Below are 23,587 nucleotides of genomic sequence, written 5' to 3' on the forward strand. Positions count from 1 at the left end.
GGGACTGATGTACTTCACAAAATAAATGGCATCTTGAGTAAGGAAAATTATGTGGATATATTGAAGCAACATCTCAAGATATCAGTCAGGAAGTTAAAGCTTGGGTGCAAATGGGTCTTCCAAATGGACAATGACCCCAAGCAAACTTCCAAAGTTGTGGCAAAATGGCTTAAGGAAAACAAAGTCAAGGTATTGTAGTGGCCATCACAAAGCCCTGACCTCAATCCTATACAACATTTGTGGGCAGAACTGAAAAAGCGTGTGTGAGCAAGGAGGCCTACAAACCTGACTCAGTTCCACCAGCTCTGTCAGGAGGAATGGGCCAAAATTCACCCAACTTATTGTGGGAAGCTTGTGGAAGGCTACCCGAAACATTTGACCCAATTTAAACAATTTAAAAGGCAATGCTACCAAATAATAATTGAGTGTATGTAAACTTCTGACCCACTGGGAATGTGATGAAAGAAATAAAAGCTGAAATAAATAATTCTCTCTACTATTATTCTGAGATTTCACATTCTCAAAATAAAGTGGTGATCCTAACTGACCTGAGACAGGGAATTTTTACTAGGATTAAATGTCAAGAATTGTGAAACTGAGTTTAGATGTATTTGGCTAAGGTGTATGTAAACTTCTGTCTTCAACTGTATGTGCAACAATGTTGTCAAGGCAGTAACCCCAACAGTATTATTCATTATGTTGGGCGAGGCGCTCTCTCTTGTGCTGCTTAGATTATTGATGACGATATCTGGCTGAATTACAACAGGCTCTTTTTTCTTGAACCTTTATTTAACTAGGCACGTCAGTTATGAACACATTATTACTTACAATGACGGCCTAGGAACAGTGGGTTAACCACAGATTTTTACCTTGCCAGCTCGGGGATTCGATCTAGCAACTTTCGGTTACTGGCCCAACGCTCTAACCACTAGGCTGGCTACCTGTCGCCCCACCTCTTGATTTCTTTAAGGATATTTTTAAGTGTTTGTTCTAGTGGGTTGGCAGTGTTTGCTGTGTTTGCTGTGTGTGTGTGTGTGTGTGTGTGTGTGTGTGTGTGTGTGTGTGTGTGTGTCTTTGTTGTAATGACAATCTTTAAACAGCAGGGGGAGACTCTGTTCTGTGAGTTGGATATGAGAAGTGAAGTGAAATAAATAGCACTGTAGCCCTCAGCAGGATGATGTATGGCCAAGTTGATGATTTTGGCATTCCACACTTGAACTGAACTTGGGTACAGCTGGTGTTCTTGTATGCGTGTTATTTGTGTCCTACTAATCTCTCGTGGACAGACGGACGTATCATAACTAGTATCAAGAATCTGATGCAATTACGCAAGATTTCAATTCTGTGTTTCAGAGATTACTGTCCTACTAATAAACCTGACCAAAGAGCAGTATGCACCATCACACTTTTTGGCAAATGTATATTTTCTTTTGACATGTAACACCCTCATATACATCAAGTTGATGTATTCTTGTCTGTATATTGTTAAATAATTTAAAAAAACAAAAACAAGGGAGACAACAAAAGAAAGTGATTAAAAATAGCCCAACCAGCCCCTCTGACCATTCTTGCGTTAGACTAAGTCCCTGATTTAAGACCCACTGGGTTGCCAGATTCCTCAGAGGTCCTTATCATGGGGGTTGCCAGATTGTGCCCTCCATCTCAACTGATAAGAAGTCCCAGTGATGTCACAGGGGCGTGGCTGTGATTTTGATGATCAGCAGTTAATTTACGCGATGACATCATCGCCTCCGATGGCCTGTTAGAGACAGATAGTTGCTGGCCCTGTTTGACGGAGCTATTTCTGGTCTGTAACAACATCCAACGTCTGTGTGTGTGTGCGTGCGCGTGTGCGTGTGCGTGTGTGTGAGAGAGTGATGTGGTGTAACCAGGTATGTGAGGTTTGTCCACACCCTTGGTGCTGTATGTTTAGTGGCTACTGGACTCCAGACCATAAGACAGAAAAGAGACAAGGGAGAAAACCCAGAAGAGTGAAAGAACAGCAGTCAGAAAGAAAGAGACTGAGCTCACTTTTCCCGACCTTTCCTCTCTACAGCAGTTATGAGCTCTCTCTCCCTCAGTCTCTCTGTCTCTCTCATTATAACATGTGACGTCTCAAGAAGTCAGCATACTCTGGAATGTGAATCAGTCCTGTGTGCCTCTGCTGTGTGTCTACAGGACCGTCTGTATTTCTACTGACCTCAGTGTTATATACAGCTGGCTGATCTGGCTATGGATGTTAGACAGAGACATCTGGTGGCTTTAGATTAAGCCCAGTACTCTCATAATGATAATATGTCATCTCTTTCAGACTGGAGGGAGGTGAGAACATAACACATTACAAGATCACAAGTCTGTTATTCATACACTCTTAGAAAAAAGGGTTCTTTGGCTGTCCACATAGGAGAACCCTTTTTGGTTCAAAGTTAAACCCTTTTTTGGTTCCAGGTATAACCCTTTTTTGGTTCAAGATTAAACCCACTTTTGGTTCCTGGTTAAAATCCTTTTTTGGTTCCAGATATAACCCTTTTTGGTTCCAGGTTAAACCCTTTTTGGGTTCCAGGTTAAACCCTTTTTGGTTCAAGGTTAAACCCTTTTTGGTTCAAGGTTAAACCCTTTTTGGTTCAAGGTTAAACCCTTTTTGGTTCCAGGTTAAACCCTTTTTGGGTTCCAGGTTAAACCTTTTTGGTTCAAGGTTAAACCATTTTTGGTTCAAGGTTAAACCCTTTTTGGTTCCTGGTTAAAATCCTTTTTTGGTTCCAGATATAACCCTTTTTGGTTCCAGGTTAAACCCTTTTTGGGTTCCAGGTTAAACCCTTTTTGGTTCAAGGTTAAACCCTTTTTGGTTCAAGGTTAAACCCTTTTTGGTTCAAGGTTAAACCCTTTTTGGTTCCAGGTTAAACCCTTTTTGGGTTCCAGGTTAAACCTTTTTGGTTCAAGGTTAAACCATTTTTGGTTCAAGGTTAAACCCTTTTTGGTTCCAGGTTAAACCCTTTTTGGGTTCCAGGTATAACCCATTTTGGCTCAAGGTTAAACCCTTTTTTGGTTCCAGGTATAACCCTTTTGGGTTCTATGTAGCGCCCTCTGTGGAAAGGGTTCTACATGTATTTAGTTTAGCCTATTCATTTGACTATTTAAAAAAAACACGACACATAAAACCTGAAAAAGCCATACATACACATGAGTAAAATCATGGAGGATAACACAATCAAGTCTGGGACTTATTTCCATTGTTAAATCATGGAGGATAACACAATAAAGTCTGGAACTTATTTCCATTGTTAAATCATGGAGGATAACACAATAAAGTCTGGGACTTATTTCCATTGTGGTCCTCTTGAGACAAGATATCAAGGCAAGATCGAACACAGTTGAACACAGTATGGCAGTGAAATAATAAAACAGACAAGAAGAACATCTATCTCATCATTGCTGTTACATCATAGGGGTTATTCATATGGTCACAGAAGACATCAAACATATTTTTACTTTATTTTTTAAAGCTGCCCAGCTTTTGTTTTTTATGGGCAGAGGCAACACAAAAGGGTTCTACATGGAACCAAAAGGGTTCTTCAAATGGTTCCCCTATGGGGACAGCCAAATAACCTTTTCAGGTTCTAGATAGAAAAAAAAGTTCTGAGAGTGTACCTGTACAAGTATGTCTTCTACTACTCTGAAGAAAAATATAAACGCAACATGCAACAATTTCAACGATTTTACTGAGTTACAGTTCATATAAGGAAATCAGTCAATTTAAATCAATTAATTAGGCCCTAATCTATGGATTTCACATGACATGGGTGGGCCTGGGAGGGCATAGGCCCCCACAAAAAGGCTTTATTACAGAAATAAATACTCCTCAGTTTCATCAGCTGTCCGGGTGGCTGGTCTCAGATGATCCCACAGGTGAAGAAGCCAGATGCGGAGTTCCTAGGCTGACGTGGTTACAAGTAGTCTGCGGTTGTGAGCCCGGTTGGACGTACTGCCAAATTGGAGGTGGCTTATGGTTGAGAAATTAACATTAAATTATCTGGAAACCGCTCTGGTGGACATTCCTGCAGTCAGCATGCCAATTGCAAGCTCCCTCATAACTTGAGACATCTGTGGCATTGTGTTGTGTAAAAAAAGCTAATTTTAGAGTGGTCTTTTATTGTCCCCTGTACAAGTTGCACCTGTGTAATGATCATGCTGTTTAATCAGCTTCTTGATATGCCACACCTGTCAGGTGGATGGATTGTCTTGGCAAAGGAGAAATGCTCACTAACAGGGATGTCAACAAATTTGTGCACAGAATTTGAGAGAAATACGCTTTTTGTGCATCTTTTATTTCAGCTCATGAAACATGGGAACAACATTTTACATGTTGCGTTTATATTTTTATAGTTTATATTTTTTGAGTAGTTGAGTAGGAGGAAGTTAGGAGGAAGGAGGAAGTTATGTCTGTAGATAGACACATACCTTGCTGAAGAGCAAACGCATCTGGACAACATGTATCTGGGTTTTGTTGGTGTGTCCACTGTGTCCCATAGAGAGAGGAAGAGGAAGTGTGTGTGTGCTCAGCATCATTTATTGGGGTTGTGTTGTGTCTCTCTGTGTTTAACAGTGAATGTACTTAACAGTTTTACGTAAAAAACAATAGGTATTTAATAGCTCTTGGCCAAAGTCACCCCTGCATTTTCCCTTCATTCCTCATTCCCCCTCTCTTTTCCCTGCTTTCTCTCTCTCCATTAGCTCAATCTCTCTCTCTTTCCCAGCTGGGCAGTTACTGCTTCGGGTGGCAGGATTGCATCAGCAAGCCGGCTTTTCTCCTCCGCTATCCCTCTCTCCCCAGCCCCCCCTCTCTCTCCATCACTCCACCCCCACTCCTCCGTTCATTTGTCTCAATCCCACCACATTTTCCTCCCTTGCTCTCAATGCCTCCCCTTCTCTGCGTATTCTCTCTCTCTTGCACCCCTTTCTGTTATTCTTCTCTGCCGTCCCTTCTACAGTCCCCTCTCCATCTCTCTCCCTTTGCTTTTCTCTTCACCCTTTCATATATCCCCTTCTTCCTCCATCTTTCCATCATTTTCTATTCCCCCTCTCCCTCCAATCTACAGTGTCTAATAATCTCTCTCCGCTTCCTCTCTTCATCTCTCTTTATCCCCCCTTCTACCTCCCTCTTTCCATCTCGCTATCTCTCTCTTCACCTCTTTATCCCCCCTTCTACCTCCCTCTTTCCATCTCGCTATCTCTCTCTTCACCTCTTTATCCCCCCTTCTACCTCCCTCTTTCCATCTCGCTATCTCTCTCTTCACCTCTCTTTATCCCACCTCTTCTACCTCCCTCTTTCCATCTCGCTATCTCTCTCTTCACCTCTCTTTATCCCACCCCTTCTACCTCCCTCTTTCCAGCTCGCTAGCTCTCTCTTCACCTCTCTTTATCCCACCCTTTCTACCTCCCTCTTTCCATCTCTCTATCTCTCTCTTCACCTCTTTATCCCACCCTTTCTACCTTCCTCTTTCCATCTCTCTATCGCTCTCTTCACCTCTCTTTATCCCACCCCTTCTACCTCCCTCTTTCCATCTCTCTATCGCTCTCTTCACCTCTCTTTATCCCACCCTTTCTACCTCCCTCTCTCTCTCTTCACCTCTTTATCCCACCCCTTCTACCTCCCTCTTTCCATCTCGCTATCTCTCTCTTCACCTCTTTATCCCACCCCTTCTACCTCCCTCTTTCCATCTCGCTATCTCTCTCTTCACCTCTTTATCCCACCCCTTCTACCTTCCTCTTTCCATCTCGCTATCTCTCTCTTCACCTCTTTATCCCACCCCTTCTACCTCCCTCTTTCCATCTCGCTATCTCTCTCTTCACCTCTTTATCCCACCCCTTCTACTTCCTTCTTTCCATCTCGCTATCTCTCTCTTCACCTCTTTATCCCACCCTTTCTACCTCCCTCTTTCCATCTCTCTCTCTTCACCTCTTTATCCCACCCTTTCTACCTCCCTCTTTCCATCTCTCTATCGCTCTCTTCACCTCTCTTTATCCCAACCCTTCTACCTCCCTCTTTCCATCTCTCTATCGCTCTCTTCACCTCTCTTTATCCCAACCTTTCTACCTCCCTCTTTCCATCTCTCTATCTCTCTCTTCACCTCTCTTTATCCCACCCTTTCTACCTCCCTCTTTCCATCTCTCTCTCTCTTTTCCACTTTTATCTCCCCTATTCCAAATGTCCATTCTGAGGTAGTAGGAGTTTAAACAAACTGAGGCAGGCAGAACAGCGGATGAAACCCATAAAGAAGCCTGCGGAGGGCCAGAGAGTATTAGCCAAGCAAATATACCCTTCCTGATTAAAGCTGTCCCCCTATCGCACCACGTCCTTTCCATATCGTCTAATATCCTATCATACCAACATGTTCACTACTAACTGCTCTTCGTCTCTCTCCTCTGTCCATTCCCCGTCGTCACTCTCTTTATCCCTCACTCTCTTTGTTTTCCATTCGTCATATCGGAGACTATGCGAAGGGGGATGTCATGTTATAGATGCTTATAACTGTTTATGAGGACTCTTTCGCTAAATGACGTGCTCCTCTTTTCTGTTTTGAAAGGGAATACTGTTGCCCTCTTATCACACTGTTACACATTTTCTCATTCTCTAACACACACACACACACACACACACACACACACACACACACACACACACACACACACACACACACACACACACACACACACACACACACTTTTTCTCTCACTCACTCTGTAATGTGAGGCGTTGTTGTCTCCCTCACAATAACTCTTCAGAGGGTTAGTGTGTGACAGTGACACTTGGTGACTTGTGTGTGTGAGAGAGATGTTGGGTGACTATGGTCAATAGAAGTATTGTACTGTATCCAACACCTGTGTGCGATCTCATATCATACCACCCAAGTGCTGCCAGGAATCGCACGCACTCACTCACGCTTGCATGCACACGTGTGTGTGTGTGTGTGTGTGTGTGTGTGTGTGTGTGTGTGTGTGTGTGTGTGTGTGTGTGTGTGTGTGTGTGTGTGTGTGTGTGTGTGTGTGTGTGTGTGTGTGTGTGTGTGTGTGTGTGTGTGTGTGTGTGTGTGTGTGTGTGTGTGTGTGTGTGTGTGTGTGTGTGTGTGTGTGTGTGTGTGTGTGTGTGTGTGTGTGTGTGTGTGCGTGCATGCATGCATGCGCGCGCGCTTGGCCATGTCGGAAGGCAATTGGTATCAGATGAGGACTCATGAAGAGAAGATGACGACCTGAGGAGCTGGAGGAGGAGCTGGAGAGGATCACCGTGGAGAAGGAAGGATGCAGATAGCCCTCAACTGAACCAGAGAGGAGGAAGAAAGAGAAACAGAGAGTGATAGTGCATAGTGCATGCTCAGAGAGGTGGAGACGGGGAACGTCCAGTAAAGTAGAAATTGTGTTGAAAGCAGAGAGACTGAAAACGAGTGGGAGGATGAAGAGGCAAGGTCACACAGGCACAGTCCTGTTAGAGAGAAGGAATGGTGTGATATTGCAGTTTGGAGGACAGAGTTGTACAGAGGTCCATTGCCTGTGGGTGCATGGTTGGGCGTTTTCCTCTCTTGTTGCTCTCTAAATTTAGCCCCGGGTCACTCTTAAGTGCCTCCTTGATTAACCCGCCCTTCTCCCTCTTTTCCTTCTCCATCATAACATTCCATTTATTCCTTTACTATTCTTCTCTTTTCCTTGTTATATTCCCAAATATATTCACCTTTTCCAGTCCACATTTTGCCTTCAAGGCATCACCTCCCAACAGATGGTTCCTCTTCCATGCATTGCCCAAATGGGAGGTTTACACAATGATGTATTTGCCACGTCAACAGGCCAACTCACATTATGTGGCTCAAGTAGCGCAGCTTAATAATGGAGATTTCACACAATCTGAAATGTGCTGTAAATGTACAGTAAACCATAGGGGGCAACCATAGACTGTACATGGGGCACAACTCATTTAGCGAACCCCTAAATATGAAGCCTAGGTTTACACACCAAGCAACCTTCACCTCTAGAGAAACTCATCTGTGGTTGGTGAAAAGAATGAAAGGGGGTGTTTTCCTCTGAATAGCTCCGCGTTCAGAGGCGCGGCTTAAAAATGTTCGCTCCTCCTCCTGATTGCTGAGTTCGAGTTTCCTGCGTGAGAAACCGTTCAGTTGTTCGTCGGGGCGCGTACTCCGACATATGGAGAAAAGTGAACGGATTCGCCCTCCATGCGCAATTATCTGACGCCGCCTGTTCCACTGGAAATATTGAGGATCATTCTCTGTTGATCCCGTCCTCGTTATGTCCCGTGTCACTGAACCGCTGCCAAAAACGCGTCAAGAGAGAATGAAAGAAATCAATTTACGGGTGAGTGAATAGTCATATGGCTATATAACTGTTCAATAAAGTATTTAATTGCATAGATAATACATTTACATTTCAATAGCAATTTGTTAAAATGTAGTAGGCCACTAGTAGCCTATATCAATAGTTCTGTAACATGGGTTATGGGTTATTCTAACATTTATAATAGCCTACATGTGTTTATTATTTAAATAGATAATAATGATGTCTTTACAGTAAAATACAGCAATGACTTGGAAATTCCCCATTTACTTATTCTGGGTATACCAAGATGAGTGGGGGAAACGAGAGGGCTCCCTTGGACTCCTGCTTTGTATGGTGGCAACTGGCAATGTAATGAAACAACCGTTTAATAATGATTTAGACTACTATTAAGGCTAATGATTTTGTCTTCTTTGTCAATGTTTGTCCCGCCCGTTGCATATCATAGAAAACCATATCGTTGGCAAAAGGGTTGCATAGTGCGGCACAGTAGCCAAAGCTTGAGACCCCGAACACGTTGTCCGTGATAGAGGAAATAGTTTGGGGGAGGGGGAAAAACCGCAAGTGTGTGTGTCATTGGTCTAGTCGTGGAATATACGGAATATTACTGATCAATAATATGTCGAACAGTAATTGCAATATGATGCAGTTATGCTATTAGACACATGACACGTATTCAAAAATGAATATTGTTCAACTGTTTTCTGAGCGATACCGTTGCAAAAGCTCTGCAACGGTATACGTCAAAGAGATGCCTATAGCCTATTCTTATAATTATTGTATTTGTTATAAAGTCTCCCGGGCTCTGTTGTCTGTCTTCGCCATGTGATTTGGTTGCTGCAGCATGATGATAAGGATACATTGTTTCTGTTTCTCAGTAATTGTATCAAGCACTCTGAAAGTGACACGGGTGGAATATAGCACAGTTGTGGATGTGTTGCCATCATGTGCTGCAGAGTACTAGGTCACACACAGATACTGACATATCCAAATTGCCATAATACAAGTATGTTTATTGAAACTTGAATCTTTACCATGGTTGTTGTCAAAAAGTAGTTTCTCAAATACACTCTTATAAAAAAAGGTGCTATCTAGAACCTAACAGGGTTATTTGACTGCCCCCATAGGAGAACCCTTTGAAGAACAATTTTTGGTTCCAGGTAGAACCCTTTCCACAGAGGGGACAGCTGAAGAACCCTTTTGGAACTCTTTTTTTTCTAAGAGTGTATGGTATGGCTAAAAGATCAGAAAGTTGAATGTGTTTGTGTTTACAGATCACTCCTTGTCTTGTGTATCTGAGATCTATTAAACAAGTGTGGTCATGCTGTTTACTGTCCCTTCACACCTGTTTAAATCAGAAACATTTCTACAAGTTTAACATCCATTCAGTCCACATGATCAGTACACTTCCCTTACCCAGCCTTCTCTTCTGCACCACTTTGGATCCAGATCTGGACCAGGTCTTTGCTTTAACAAAGTCATCTGAGTATCATTTTAATGCATGACATATTTTGGCTCTATTTTATAGTCTTAGAACATGGCAATAGTACATATCCTTCCTCTCCTCTTTAGCCTGTCTACCCCCCCCCCCCCCCCCCCAGCTGAGGTTGTGTATAACCTGTTGTCTTGTGTTCCTGGTCTGTGACAGGTTATACAGGTGTAATATGATCCTCTTGCTTTATGCCTATCATTATTGCAGCAGTTTGAATTAATCATCTTACTGCCTCCTGATCAGAAGGTAATATGTGTGTGTGCATGCACATGTATCTATGTACATGTGTGTGTGTGTACAGCAAATGTGTGCTACTATCTCTGTGTGATGTGTACTGTGAGGTTGGTCTATGTGTATAGTATGACACCTTATCTCACTGCTTTGTGTGTGGTTGAAGTCAGAGCTCAGATGTTTACAGGGAAGTTCCTATGGAAACACAAGTGTATTTTAGTTCTGTCTTGTGTAGCCTTTTGCTTGGTTAACCTTTAATGGAGAAGGCCACAAGAGAAGGTTTTGTTAGAGCAGGATAGTGGAGAAAGTACAGCTGTTGTGAGCATAGATTGTAAGACCCAGCCAAGTAGTCAGAAGTCCAAATGTAGAAAAACATATTCACCGACGGCAACATCACTAACTTAAATTTCAGTGCGTGTTTGTGTCATTGTGTTCAGGGGAAATGTTGGTGGGTGATGCCCACTGAGTCAGAGAGGTTAGAGTGTGGGATTTCTGTGTGTGCATGCGTACGTATTTGTTTGATTGTGAACACGTGTGTGTGTGTGTATGTGTGTGGGGGGGATCTTCGTCTGACTGTGGGATTTCAGCCTTTTGGCCAAAGCTAATTTAGCATCTCAGTGTTGTGACCCCCACCCCCACTAGAACAAGCAGACCCAAACACACATGCCAGCAGATGTGACTGGTGGAAAGGCATGAGGGCTGGCATGCATAGTCACACAGAGCCACATGCCAATACAAACTCCTAGAGCCAGACAGTCACATATGAAATACCCCAGGGCTCAATGTCTACACATACACAGACAAATGCGCATGCACACACTTCTGGACTGTGTGTATGTGTGAGAGAAATAGATTTGGCATTGGCATACATTCAGGTCAGCCAGAAATCCCATGTTTCATGCATTTCACAACCCAACCCTTTCTTTTCTCTTGGGGGTTTCATTGCTGTTCATTGGACCCTATGCACCCCAGCAAAGTTGCACATCATTGGGTAGAATGTGGGGCAGGACAGAGCAGGGATTGTGACATATACAGCCCCAGGGGAAGATGAGAGAAAGAGAGAGATGGGGTTTGAGTGAAAGAGATGGAATGAGAGGGAGAATCGGAGAGGTTGGGAAGGGATAGCGGACGATAGAGAAAGATATTGTGCGTGTGTGTGAGAGAGGGAGGAAGCTCTCTTGTCAGTTGTCACAGGGACTCCATTGTACCAGTTGGGGAATGGCTCTGACTGGTGGGCTTTAACCATATCATCTCTCCCTCATTGCTGTGCCAATAACTCACTTCACACCGAAGTTACTTTAGATATATTCTATATATTTAGGGCTTTGTTATTGCCGAATCGTATATCAGAGTTTTAAATCTGTCTGGACGACCAATATTATGAATTGTGTAGTTGGCGTAGGCTGAAAGTGTCTGGGTGAGTCAGAAAGACAGGAGGTGAGTCAGTCCTATTTGGTAATCACATTTTGAGGGCGAGTGTTTCATTTGTGTGGGTTGCTCAAAGGGTAGGCGGGCATTGGGCACTTGTGTTGTCGTATATCTGTTTGAGACAGGCGAGGAGTGTCTGTTTGATCAGCCTGTTGTAGTCTCATTATGTGCTCCAGTGGTCGGTGCCTCCAGAAACAATAGCCGGGAGTCTAAATGGAATACCTACACTCACTCTCACACACAGAAATTCTTTCACGCACACACTCCAGTTGTCAGACTGACACACTGCGCTCTGTCCTTAAACCCAAGGCCATAAGCTCCCTAATCTTAAAGAAGCCTTTGATCATGTGACCTCAGAAACCTGCAATCTGACCCCCACTCTTCACTCCCCCCGGTATGCCAATATGACTTATGACCTGTAACCTTTCCTTCTTCAGATCTGCAGCCCAATGAAGGGAGACAGACCGAGGCCATTGAATTACAATGGATAGAACATGCCTTTTTTTAGGGGTTGATGCAAACAATGTTGTTACAGCAAATCAAGTCTGACATTTTTTAAGTAGAACACATTAACTTTAGAAGCCTTTTTAAACCTCGAATACACTACAACTTTGCATTTCCTGTTGTGCAGGACAATTCTCAGCAACAAAAGAATGATCAAATTAAGATCCTACATCTATATGTGACATGCTGAAAGACAACAATACAAGTAGGGAAACCAGTGAGTTGATGTCATTATGTACTCTTTAAACCAAAAATATATTTAAAATATAATAACTGGTGTGCTTTCAGAGCTCTAGGGACAGCAAGGATCCGGTTACAGGCTAGTGTGTGACTGATGCTGACAAAGCACCTCACCTGTCCCCTCTTCCAGTCAGCCTGGTAAAGGACCATGGGTTCACCTCACAGCTGTTGACTAGACTGGCAGGGGAATGGACCGATCACATGTGGAGGGAGGAGAGAAAGTGAGAGAGCAGGAGAGAAGGAGGATTAGAGACAACGTTTCCCGCTAACGTTTCTTCTCGGCGGTCATAGAGCAGGGGAAGACTTCAGTTGTCAGGCTAGCGAGTAGTTACAAAAGAGTGGGAGGAAAGAAAACATTTAGGAGAAATAAGGATTGGTGGAGGGGCGCTTAGTAGTCTGTAGGTAAAGTACTTTGTATAGGAGGTTTGGGTGTTGCAATAGCTAGCATTCTATTACAGGTGTTTTCTTTGGAGTCTTAGCATTGCAGTTGTGAAACCCCCACTAGAGGTGGCTGAGTGGGGGTCAGGGGTGGAACCCAAACTAACTAAAGCCAGAGTCACAGGAAGTGAACTCATCAGAGAGCTTCTTAAAACAAACAACACCCTGTGTGAACCTGATGACCAGTCAATAGCCCCAGTTCCCCCCTCACATTCCCCCTGAGTGGCTGCTACTGGGTTGAGTCTGCTACAGTAATTACCCAACAGACTGAAATACTGTAGCTTCATCACATTATCCTGGCTTTCATCAGCACTGATCTGAATAGAAGGATTACTAGTGAAACCCTATCTAGTTGTACCTATCAGTGAAAAATACACAAAATGAGACTATAAATTAGGGCTGGAGTCAAATATTGATATAATGTTGTCCAAAATGTATATTGCAATATGTAACTGCATAGATTTTTTCCCCCGATCGCTAATAAATTAATATTAGCACATAGCCTGTGATGGCTCTCTCTGACCATGCTGAAATGACTGTCTGGGCATAGATAGTTATCACAGCTGGAGCTGAAAAGACCTGGCCTACCATCTGAGCTCGGTCTCCTCTCTCCTCCGTCCTCATCACAGACGGACAAAAAGGCACTCTTCTTTCAGGGATCATCATTTTGAATTGAAGCGGTGCAGTAAACTGGAATATACTTCAGTGAAAACAGTAGTAACCCTAAATACCCAGATACCTCTGTTTAGTAGGCTAACAAAGACCAAGAGCATTCCATTTTATGTTTTGTCCTGCGGTCACCGACAACGACGAGACAGCCTATAGGGAGGAGGTCATAGACCTGGCCGTGTGGTGCCAGGACAACAAACTCTCCCTCAATGTGATCAAGACAAAGGAGATGATTGTGGGCTACAGGAAAAAGAGGACCGAGCACGCCCCTCATCGATGGGGCTGCAGTGGAGCAGGTTGAGAGCTTCAAGTTCCTTGGTGTCCACATCACCAACAAACTATCATTGTCCAAGCACACCAAGACAGTCGTGAAGAGGGCATGACAAAACCTATTCCCCCTCAGGAGACTGGAAAGATTTGTCATGGGTCCTCAGATCCTCAAAAGGTTCTAAAGCTGCACCATCGAGAGCATCTTGACTGGTTGCATCACTGCCTGGTATGGCAACTGCTCTGCCTCCGACCAGAAGGCACTACAGAGGGTATTGCGAACGGCCAAGCTTCCTGCCATCCAGGACCTCTATACCAGGCGGTGTCAGAGGAAAGGCCTAAAAATTGTCAGACTCCAGCCACCCTAGTCATAGACTGTTCTCTCTGCTACCGCACGGCAAGCGGTACCGGAGCACCAAGTCTAGGTCCAAGAGGCTTCTAAACAGCTTCTACCCACAAGCCATAAGACTCCTGAACTGCTAATCAAATGACTACCCAGACTATTTGCATCCCCCCTCTTTTACACCGCTGCTACTCTCTGTTGTTATCATCTATGCATAGTCACTTTAATAACTCTACCTACAGTACATGTACATATTACCATATTACCTAACCGGTGCCCACACACATTGACTCTGTACTCTGTATTTTACTGCTGCTCTTTAATTACTTGTTACTTTTATTTCTTATTCTTATCCATATTTTTTTTAACTGCACTGTCGGTTAGGGGCTCGTAAGTAAGCATTTCACTCTAAGGTCTACACCTCTTGTATTTGGCGCATGTGACTAATAAAATTTGATTTGATTTAGTTGATAGTTAGCAACATTTTTTAAGGATTAAATATGTTTATTGATTATGAAAAACAGATTTCCCCAGATGAAGATGCCTCTGTTATTTTATGTTGTAGTGGTAGAAATAAGGCCTAGGGGAAATAGTTGTAACCATAAAACACTAGTATGTGGACTCCTACTGTGCAACAACTCTCTCTCTACTGTTTATGAGTGCCGTACCTTTTGTAAGGAATTGTTCCATAAGTCAGTTTGTGTGTGTGTATAATATGTGTGCGTACAGATGTAGGATCTTAATTTGAGCCAGTTTGGTACAGCAGGAAAATAATCCTACAACAACAGGAAATGTGAGTTATTATGTAGATATGATGAATGGACATTTTTGTAGGGGTTGATATGTTTTTCGCAAAGGGAAAATCAAGTCTGAGATTTCTAAGTGGAAATTACAAACTTCAGAAGCCTTTTAATCCTCAAATACATTTAAAGTGTTAAATGTTGTGCATTGCAGTAAAGTTCTCCTGCAACAGGGTGATCAAATTATGATCCTACACCTGTGTGTGTGTGGGGGGGTGTGTGTGTGTGGGTGTGTAGCTGTCCTTGTTATTAATTAATGTGCCCTTGGGACAGTCAGGTGCTAACTAGGGGGCAGACATTTGTTTTCCCACATAACTGTGTGGGTGTGTGGGCTCGCCTCACATCATCAAGGTCATAGTGTACTAAGCCTCATGATGGATGCCATCTGTCTCTGATACAGATGTAGGATCTTTATTTGATCACTCTTTTGTTGCTGCGAATTTTAATTGCAAACGTGTAGGTTATTCAAGGTTTAAAAAGGCTTGATAAGCCCTGACGAAATATATATCTAACAAAATATTTCCATTAATTATAATCCACATTTCCTGTTCATGCAGGATTATTTTCCTGGTGTAGCAAACTGGCTCAAATTAAGATCCTACGTCTGTAGTCTCCTCACCTACAGGAACATGCAAAGGATGGACACGTTCACACTATTATAATGACCACCTTCCTCTGCTACCACACACATACAGCACAAAGATACTATATCCATGCCTCCCCTTTGCTGCCACACAAACACACACACATATGCATGCACGTACTGAATGCACACACATACACACTAAGATGAGAACTATGGATCCACACACTCAATGTATTTTTCCGATACATTTAGTAACCCTTAGGATAGAGTTCTAAACACATCCAGCAGTTCTCTTCCCCAGTGTCTCCAGTTTCTCCATCTCTCTTTGTGTTCTTTGTCTGGTCTCTCTTTCTTTGTTCCTCCATCAATACACGCTGAAATCCAGTTACCTGCTCGGCTCTCTCGCTGTGTCAGGTATTCTCTTCTCCTCTTTTGTTTCCTCGCCACATCACGCTCTCTATCTCTCTACCTCTCTCTGGGGCTCTCTCTCTTCCCCCTGTATCCATTTCTCCATCTGTCTGCTTTTTCTTTTCCCTCCCCCTTCATCCCAGGCCCATTTATTTCTCACTTAGGTCTCTCTTTTTCTCCTTCACTCGTTTCAGCCTCCTGCTCTCGTGGGTCTTCCCCTCCAAGCCTCCCTCTTTCCTAGGTATCCCTGTTTCATTCTCTCTCTCCCTCTTACTCACTCTCTCTGTTAGATGTCCTAAGAGGAGATGGAGGATTACTTTTTGTCTAGACAGTGAATACCTTTATAACTTTACTCCTTTTTGTTGGGTTTAGGCAGAGACTCTCCATGTTGCTATTGATGATCTCATCAAGCTGCGACACTTCGTAGTGTAGCTATTCCATCACTCTTTTTACTGTCACTCATACGTGCTATGGCGACTGGTGGCTGTGCTTGTTCACAAAGGTCGTTCTGAGGATATTTAATTAACCATTAGATATCATTTTTGTCACTCTATGCTGCTGATGTCATTTGAAATGAGAAAGACAACAGACAAGCACATTGTTTATGGCCCATTAACCAGGGCTCGTCTCTCTCAGCCTCTCTCTTTCTGCTACAGGGGACAGTAGCAAGCACACTCTCCCATAATAAGACCCCTCCTCCTCATCTCCTAGAACAGAGGGACTGCCATTAAGCCTCCGCTCTTCACGCACGACACAGGGTTAACTTGAAGGAGATCCTGGGCTGCCGCAGACCGATTGTGTAGCAAGCAAAGGCAAAAGGGCTTTGTTCTCCCAGTCAGTGTATGTCCACATGCTGACTACCACTAACTCTGTTATGGCAGTCCAAGGGGACTTTCCTGTGATGTCGCAAGGACAGCCCTTCCTGCCTGACACACCTTGGTTTAGTTTGATGAACTCAAATAGAGGCCGACTGCACAATGGTTTTTGATCGTTTACATAATTAATTTGAGGAACATAATCTCATTGGGGACCACTGGCATATGTCCCCGTAAATTTCAAACTATATCAATAGTGTCACGTTTACATTTGTTTTCAGATTTAACTTAAGTTTCTGTATGCAGGTCATTCTAGTGTTGTATTCTGGGAATCTTTTGTGCACTAATGACTTTCTGTCTCATCATTAGTTAGTTGATCATTAGTTGATGTCATTCTGAGGTTAGTTGACCACTTATTCACCCCTCAGATTAGACTGCGCTGATCTCGCTTCAGTGAGCTGACGTTACACAGTTTAACGCTTCTCACTGTCAGATTGTATGCTCTCTCTATACCCTGGGTTGAAAGTGTGTCGGCAAAAAGAATACATGACACATAAACAGAGGAGAGGACACAGCCAAAGCTATTCAGTCAACCGGAACAAGGATCAGCCAAGCTTGTTATTGTCTGGCTGTAATAACTTATGACTACAATCTGTGGATAATGAGTTACTTAAGGGAGAGCAATAGTGGGCCTTCACATAAAAAAGAAAAAAAGAAATATCATTTATTTTAGCATTGAATCCGTGTTATGAGCTACATGATGAATGTATTTATAGTCTTATTGCATTTTTAAACATTGTTTTATTGAACCTTTTATTTGTTATAAGTTAATAAACATGTATGTTTAGAGCATCCATGCTATAGTTACCAGTCATATAGTTAGTAGAAGGCCTATGGTTCAAATTCCTGGTTGATCAGAACTTCCCACTGGGCACAGACGTCATTTCAATGTCTAGTTTTGATTTACATTTGGTTGAGTTGTCAACTAACTTGAATTCAAAAGTGAAATATTTAGGTTGAAAGTTGGGTGGAAAAAGCCGACATTCCCGTACGTTGATTACTTTTTCCAAATCCAATCAGTTTCCCACGTTGATTAAACGTCATTACATTGAATCTTGGTGTTAAAATGACATGGAAGCAATGTTGATTCAACCATTTTTTTGCCCAGTGGGTTGTCACTGTTCTTTACTTAACCTACATTCACTACATATCCAGCTATATGACAGAAAAAATGGCTAAAATGTTTGCTAAGTCAGTCAGACTGAACAAAATTGTTTGGCATGCTCTCATCTGGCTCCACTGCCTTATCCATGAAACAGGAAGTCAGTATAATGAACTTCCTGTGGGTGATGTCAACACTGAAGCACTAGCATGGACATTTTGGCAGAAAACAGATTACTGAGACAAAAACAGCTTCTTACAAAAATGTCTGGACTGTGTATACAAACCCATTTCCAAACTATGTTTTTCGACACAATGTGAGTTTTGTTTCTCCCTTTCCTGTTTAGTTTTGTGTCTGAGTTTCTGAGGCTGTTTGGTTCCAGGAAGGAGAGTGAATGACATGTCTTCATAGAAACTTTTAATAGAGGGACCAAATGTGAGCACATTCACATTCTCAGGCATCTGCACATGTGTTCAGTCCCATGAAAACAACAGATGCCAATATCACAGTCTGAAAGGGAACAGAGACTTCCTGAGTCTTGTCGCTTTCAGATAGCACCGTTCATAGAAATAGAAAGGGAAGAATATATATGGCTCTCTGTCCATCTCATCTGAAACTCCTTTGACCTCATCTGTCATGGCAGCCCAGTAAAGGGCATGCTAGGCTTTGTAGAAGTGTTATGATAAATATGAAGTGTTATTGTTGCTGCAGGAAAACTGGTTGACGCTTAGAAACTGACTCGTCAGAAATGGACATGTGGCATAAAAACATTTTGACAATTGCTTTATTAAATAGTAATGTCCATTCTATTTATTTTATACTGAACAAAAATATAAACACAACATGTAAAGTGTTGGTCCCATGTTTCATGAGCTGAAATGAAAGATCCCAGATATGTTCCAAACGCACAAAAAAACATTTTTGTCTGTAGTAAAGCCCTTTTGTGGGGGAAAACTCATTCTGATGGGCTGGGCCTGGCTCCCCAGTGGGTGGGCCTATGCCCTCCAAGGCCCACCCATGGCTGTGCCCCTGCCCAGTCATGTGAAATCCATAAACTGGGGCCTAGTGAATTGTTGCAATTGACAGATTTCCTTCTATGAACTGTAACCCATTAAAATCTTTGAAATTGTTGTATGTTGCATTTTTATATTTTTGCTCAGTATATGTCTTTGCATACACACAGAACTCCATGTTAACTGCCTACCACTGTGTATCTGTATCTATTTGGCTAGATTATTGGTCATGCCAACCTCTTGGTTAACCATTAGCATCAATAAAGCCAGATCCCAGCAGCATACCCAAGCTTCATTGCTTACAGTAAACCAATTAGGTCACTTCCTTCCATCTAAAAAAAGTAATACATGCCACCTTATATAGACACCAGTGCCAGTCTAATATGAATTTACGAAACAAAGGATTAGCCATGCTACACACTGGCTGGCTGAATTTGGCCAAAGGTGCTCTTCGACCACTGAGAGACAAAGGCTACGATAGACTCCCCCATCCAAAATAACAAAGGACGTTGCCCTCATCATAAATTTTTCTGATCACTCCCCTATAGCAGGTTTATTGACCTGCTGGTTGTTTGTGTTGTTCACCACAGCAGCATGTTAACAGCTCTTTTTTCTCTGTGTCTTATCTGTCTGGGGTCAGAGTTCAGACTGGGATACTGTTAAATGGCATACTGGTGGTTAGGGTAGAGGCTTGTGACCTGAGGGGATACTGGTTCATAATCCCCAGGTGAGATTTGTATACTGCTTTTATGGCCTTGTGCAGGATACTCATTCTCTGTAGACGCACCTGACGCACGTGTGTAAAGTATCTCATTTTAGATTGAAACATGGATGTAAAAATACAGGTATTATGATGTAATCTTGGTTCAACATCCTGTTTGGTGGTGATAGCCTTTTTTTCAGTGTACAAAGTTCAAAAGAGATATTTCTCCCAGTGTGGGGTTTTACGTAATTCCATAGTACATGTTTGACTGAATCCCTAGCCCTTCATCTGATCATCACTGAGAAGTTGATCCTTTAAAGCTTGTACAGCCAGATAGGGTGTTATCTCAGGGTCTTGTGGTGGGAGGGGTCTTACGGTGGTAGGGTCATGGACCCTAGAGGCCTCTTTAGGTTGATTAACTCAACACACTGTGATGTGGTCTCCTCTCAGACTGGCCAGGAGCACGGGAGAGGCAGTTTAATAAACAAGTCGACTACAGATTTTTACCATTAGCTCTCCTCTGGCATCCTGATAGTCTGAGGGTCAGCCAAGGACAGATATCTGATACAGGGGAATCCTATAAGAGAGGAGGAGGGGAGAGGGACTATACACTATACATTGAGTGTACAAAACATTAAGAACACCTGCTCTTTCTATGACACAGACTGACCAGGTGAAAGCTATAACCCCTTATTGATGTCACATTGATGTCAAATCCACTTGAATCCATGTAGATGAAGGGGAGGAAAGCGGTTAAAGAAGTATTTTTAAGCCTTGAAATAATTGAGACATGGATTGTGTATGTGTGCCATTCAGAGGGTGAATGGGCAAGACAAAATATTTAAGTGCCTGGCGCACCAGTTTGAGTGTGTCAAGAACTGCAACGCTACTAGGTTTTTCATGCTTAACAGTTTCCTGTGTTTATCAAGAATGGTCCACCACCCAAAGGACATCCAGTCAACGTGACACAACTGTGGGAAGAATTGGAGTCAACATGGGCCAGCATCCCTGTGGAACGCTTTCGACACCTTGAGTTCATGTCCCAACTTGAGGCAGTTATGAGGGCAAAAGGGGGATCAGCTCAATATTAAGAAGGTGTTCCTAATGAATTGTACACTCAGTGTATATCCTTTTTCAGAAATGTTGGTAAATTATCTTTTATTGTTGTAAAGAAATGATGGAAGAGATTGGAGTGATTTTTTCAGTCTATGTTCATGGTATGGTGTTGTTCAATGATAGACATATATTTGTTTAAAATCTATCACTTGATTGTTTCATTTCAGAGAGACAAATAATGGTACTTTTTTTTGCAAAATGCTACAATCCACCTCACTCTCAGAGAAATAAGTACCACTGCTAGGTTAAAAGAACTGTACAAACGATGCATTTGTGGCATCAATATAAAAAAAGAAATATGAATTTTTCTCCCCAGTACAGTTACAGTGTCAAGAAAAAGTATGTGAACCCTTTGGAATTATCTGGATTTCTACATAAATTGGTCATAAAATTAGATTTCATCTTCATCTAAATCACAGCAGACAAACACAGTTTGCTTAAACTAATAACACACAAATTATTGTATTTTTTTGTCTATATTGAATACGTCATTTAAACATTCACCGTGTAGGTTGGGAAAAGAATGTGAACCCCTAGGCTAATGACTTCTCCAAAAGCTCATTGGAGTCAGGAGTCAGCTAACATGGAGTCCAATCAATGAGACGAGATTGAAGATGTTGGTTAAAGCTGCCCTGCCCTTTAAAAAACACTCACAAAATTTGAGTTTGCTATTCACAAGAAGCATTGCTGAACCATGCCTCAAACAAAAGAGATCTCAGAAGACCTAAGATGAAGAATTCTTGACTTGCATAAAGCTGGAAAGGGTTACAAAAGTATCTCTAAAAGCGTTAATGTTCGTCAGTCCACGGTAAGACATTGTCGATAAATGGAGAAAGTTCAGCACTGTTGCTACTCTCCCTAGGAGTGGCCGTCCTGCAAAGATGACTGCAAGAGCAAAGCGCAGAATGCTCAATGAGGTTAAGAGGAATCCTAGAGTGTCAGCTAAAGACTTACAGAAATCTCTGAAACATGCTAACATCTCTGCTGACGAGTCTACGATACGTAAAACACTAAAGAAGAATGGTGTTCATGGGAGGACATCACGAAAGAAGCCACTGCTGTTAAAAAAAAACATTGCTGCACATCTGAAGTTTGCAAAAGTGCACCTGGATGTTCCACAGTGCTACTGGCAAAATATTCTGTGGACAGATGAAACTACAGTTGAGTTGTTTGGAAGGAACACACAACACTATGTGTGGAGAAAAAAGGCACAGCACACCAACATCAAAACCTCATCCCAACTGTAAAGTATGGGGAAGGGAGCATCATGGTTTGGGGCTGCTTTGCTGCCTCAGGGCCTGGACAGCTTGCTATCATCGACGAAAAAAGGAATTCCCAAGTTTATCAAGACATTTTGCATGAGAATGTAAGGCTATCTGTCCGCCAATTGAAGCTCAACAGAAGTTTGGTGATGCAACAGGACAACGACCCAAAACACAGAAGTAAATCAACAACATAATGGCTTCAACAAAAGAAAATATGCCTTCTGGAGTGGCCCAGTCAGAGTCCTGACCTCAACCTGATTGAAATGCTGTGGCATGACCTCAAGAGAGTGGTTCACACCAGATGTCCCAAGAATATTGCTGAACTGAAACAGTTTTGTAAATAGGAACGGTCCAAAATTCCTCCTGACCATTGTGCAGGTCTGATCCGCAACTACAGAAAACGTTTGGTTGAGGTTATTGCTGCCAAAGGAGGGTCAACCAGTTATTAAATCCAAGGGTTCACATACTTTTCCCACCCTGCACTGTGAATGTTTACACGGTGTGTTCAATAAAGACATGAAAACGTATAATTGTTTGTGTGTTATTAGTTTAAGCAGACTGTGTTTGTCTATTGTTGTGACTTAGATGAAGATCAGATCAAATTTGATGACCATTTATGCAGAAGTCCAGGTAATTCCAAAGGGTTCACATACTTTTTCTTGCCACTGTATATGAGATCTGTCTGTAGAACATTCACCATCGACATTTTATTCATTTAGCAGGTGCTCTTAAGTGCATTCATTTATTTAAATGTTTTTATTTAACCTTTATTTAACTAGGCAAGTCACTTAGCTATTTTAAGATAGCTAGGTGAGACAACCACGTATCACAGTCAAATATACAGGATATGAACATTCCAGCTAAAATCATTTTCATACACATCTAAAATCTATGAATGAAAAATCTGAGAACAGTAATATTTTACACACACATGACGGTACCCAGAAGCAATCATTTCTGATGAAAACATTTGCGGATATAGCGTTTTGGAAATAAACTCTTAATTTCTTCATAGTACCTACTTTCCCAGTCTTACTTCCTAGCCTTTTCCTTGTGATGTCTATTGTCTTGCAATAAAGACATTTGAATTGAGTAGAGGGAGAGAGAGACAAAATAGAGAAAGAGCAAGAAGGCTTTGTCCTCTGCTCATCCACCAAACAGTGTAAATTCCTCAGTGGAGTAAGGTTCGATATCTGGAAGGCTTGGGCAGAGGTTAAGTCTGTTGCCTAATCCACCCCTTAATAGTATCTTCTAATCCCTGGTCTATAACAGCAGCTTCTCTCATCCTCCCCACTGCCCCACCCTCTTTTCATTAAAAAGTCATTACACCCATTTGGTAACAATTTACCAGCAGCGCCGCTTTTCAAAAACTGCAATGTGGCATTCTTTCAGTCAGTTAAATGCTCTTAGCAATCTCACTCACTCACTCACTCACTCACTCACTCACTCACTCTCTCTCTCTCTCTCTCTCTCTCTCTCTCTCTCTCTCTCTCTCTCTCTCTCTCTCTCTCTCTCTCTCTCTCTCTCTCTCTCTCTCTCTCTCTCACTCACTCACTCACTCACTCACTCACTCACTCACTCACTCACTCACTCTTCTCTCTCTCTCTCTCTCTCTCGCTCGCTCTTCCTATCGCTCACTATCTTTCTCGTCTTTCACACCATCCCCTATCCGCCATGAGTCAGATGATTCTAATCCAGTCTGTCAATCCACTATAGAGGAGCGTGATAAGGAGGGTAGGATAGAGAGAGACAAGAAGAGAGGAATCGAGA

General features: G+C 42.5%; 1 protein-coding gene across 3 annotated transcripts in view; it reads left to right on the forward strand.

The window, feature by feature from the left end:
• The window catches only part of LOC139564661 (rho guanine nucleotide exchange factor 2-like), a 54,878-nt gene that overhangs the window by 14,265 nt on the left and 17,026 nt on the right, over positions 1–23,587 (forward strand). Inside the window, exon 1 of one of the 3 annotated variants that reach the window (XM_071384379.1) lies at positions 8,143–8,358. The exons of the other annotated variants lie outside the window; for them this stretch is intronic. Coding sequence (XP_071240480.1) covers positions 8,293–8,358 — 66 coding nt within the window. The 5' untranslated portion in view covers positions 8,143–8,292. Of the gene's footprint in view, positions 1–8,142; positions 8,359–23,587 lie in introns of those variants that run through there. 3 annotated transcript variants of the gene reach the window in all.

The sequence above is a fragment of the Salvelinus alpinus genome, chromosome 35 (assembly GCF_045679555.1).
Source record: "Salvelinus alpinus chromosome 35, SLU_Salpinus.1, whole genome shotgun sequence".
In the NCBI taxonomy this organism is placed as follows: Eukaryota; Metazoa; Chordata; class Actinopteri; order Salmoniformes; family Salmonidae; genus Salvelinus; species Salvelinus alpinus.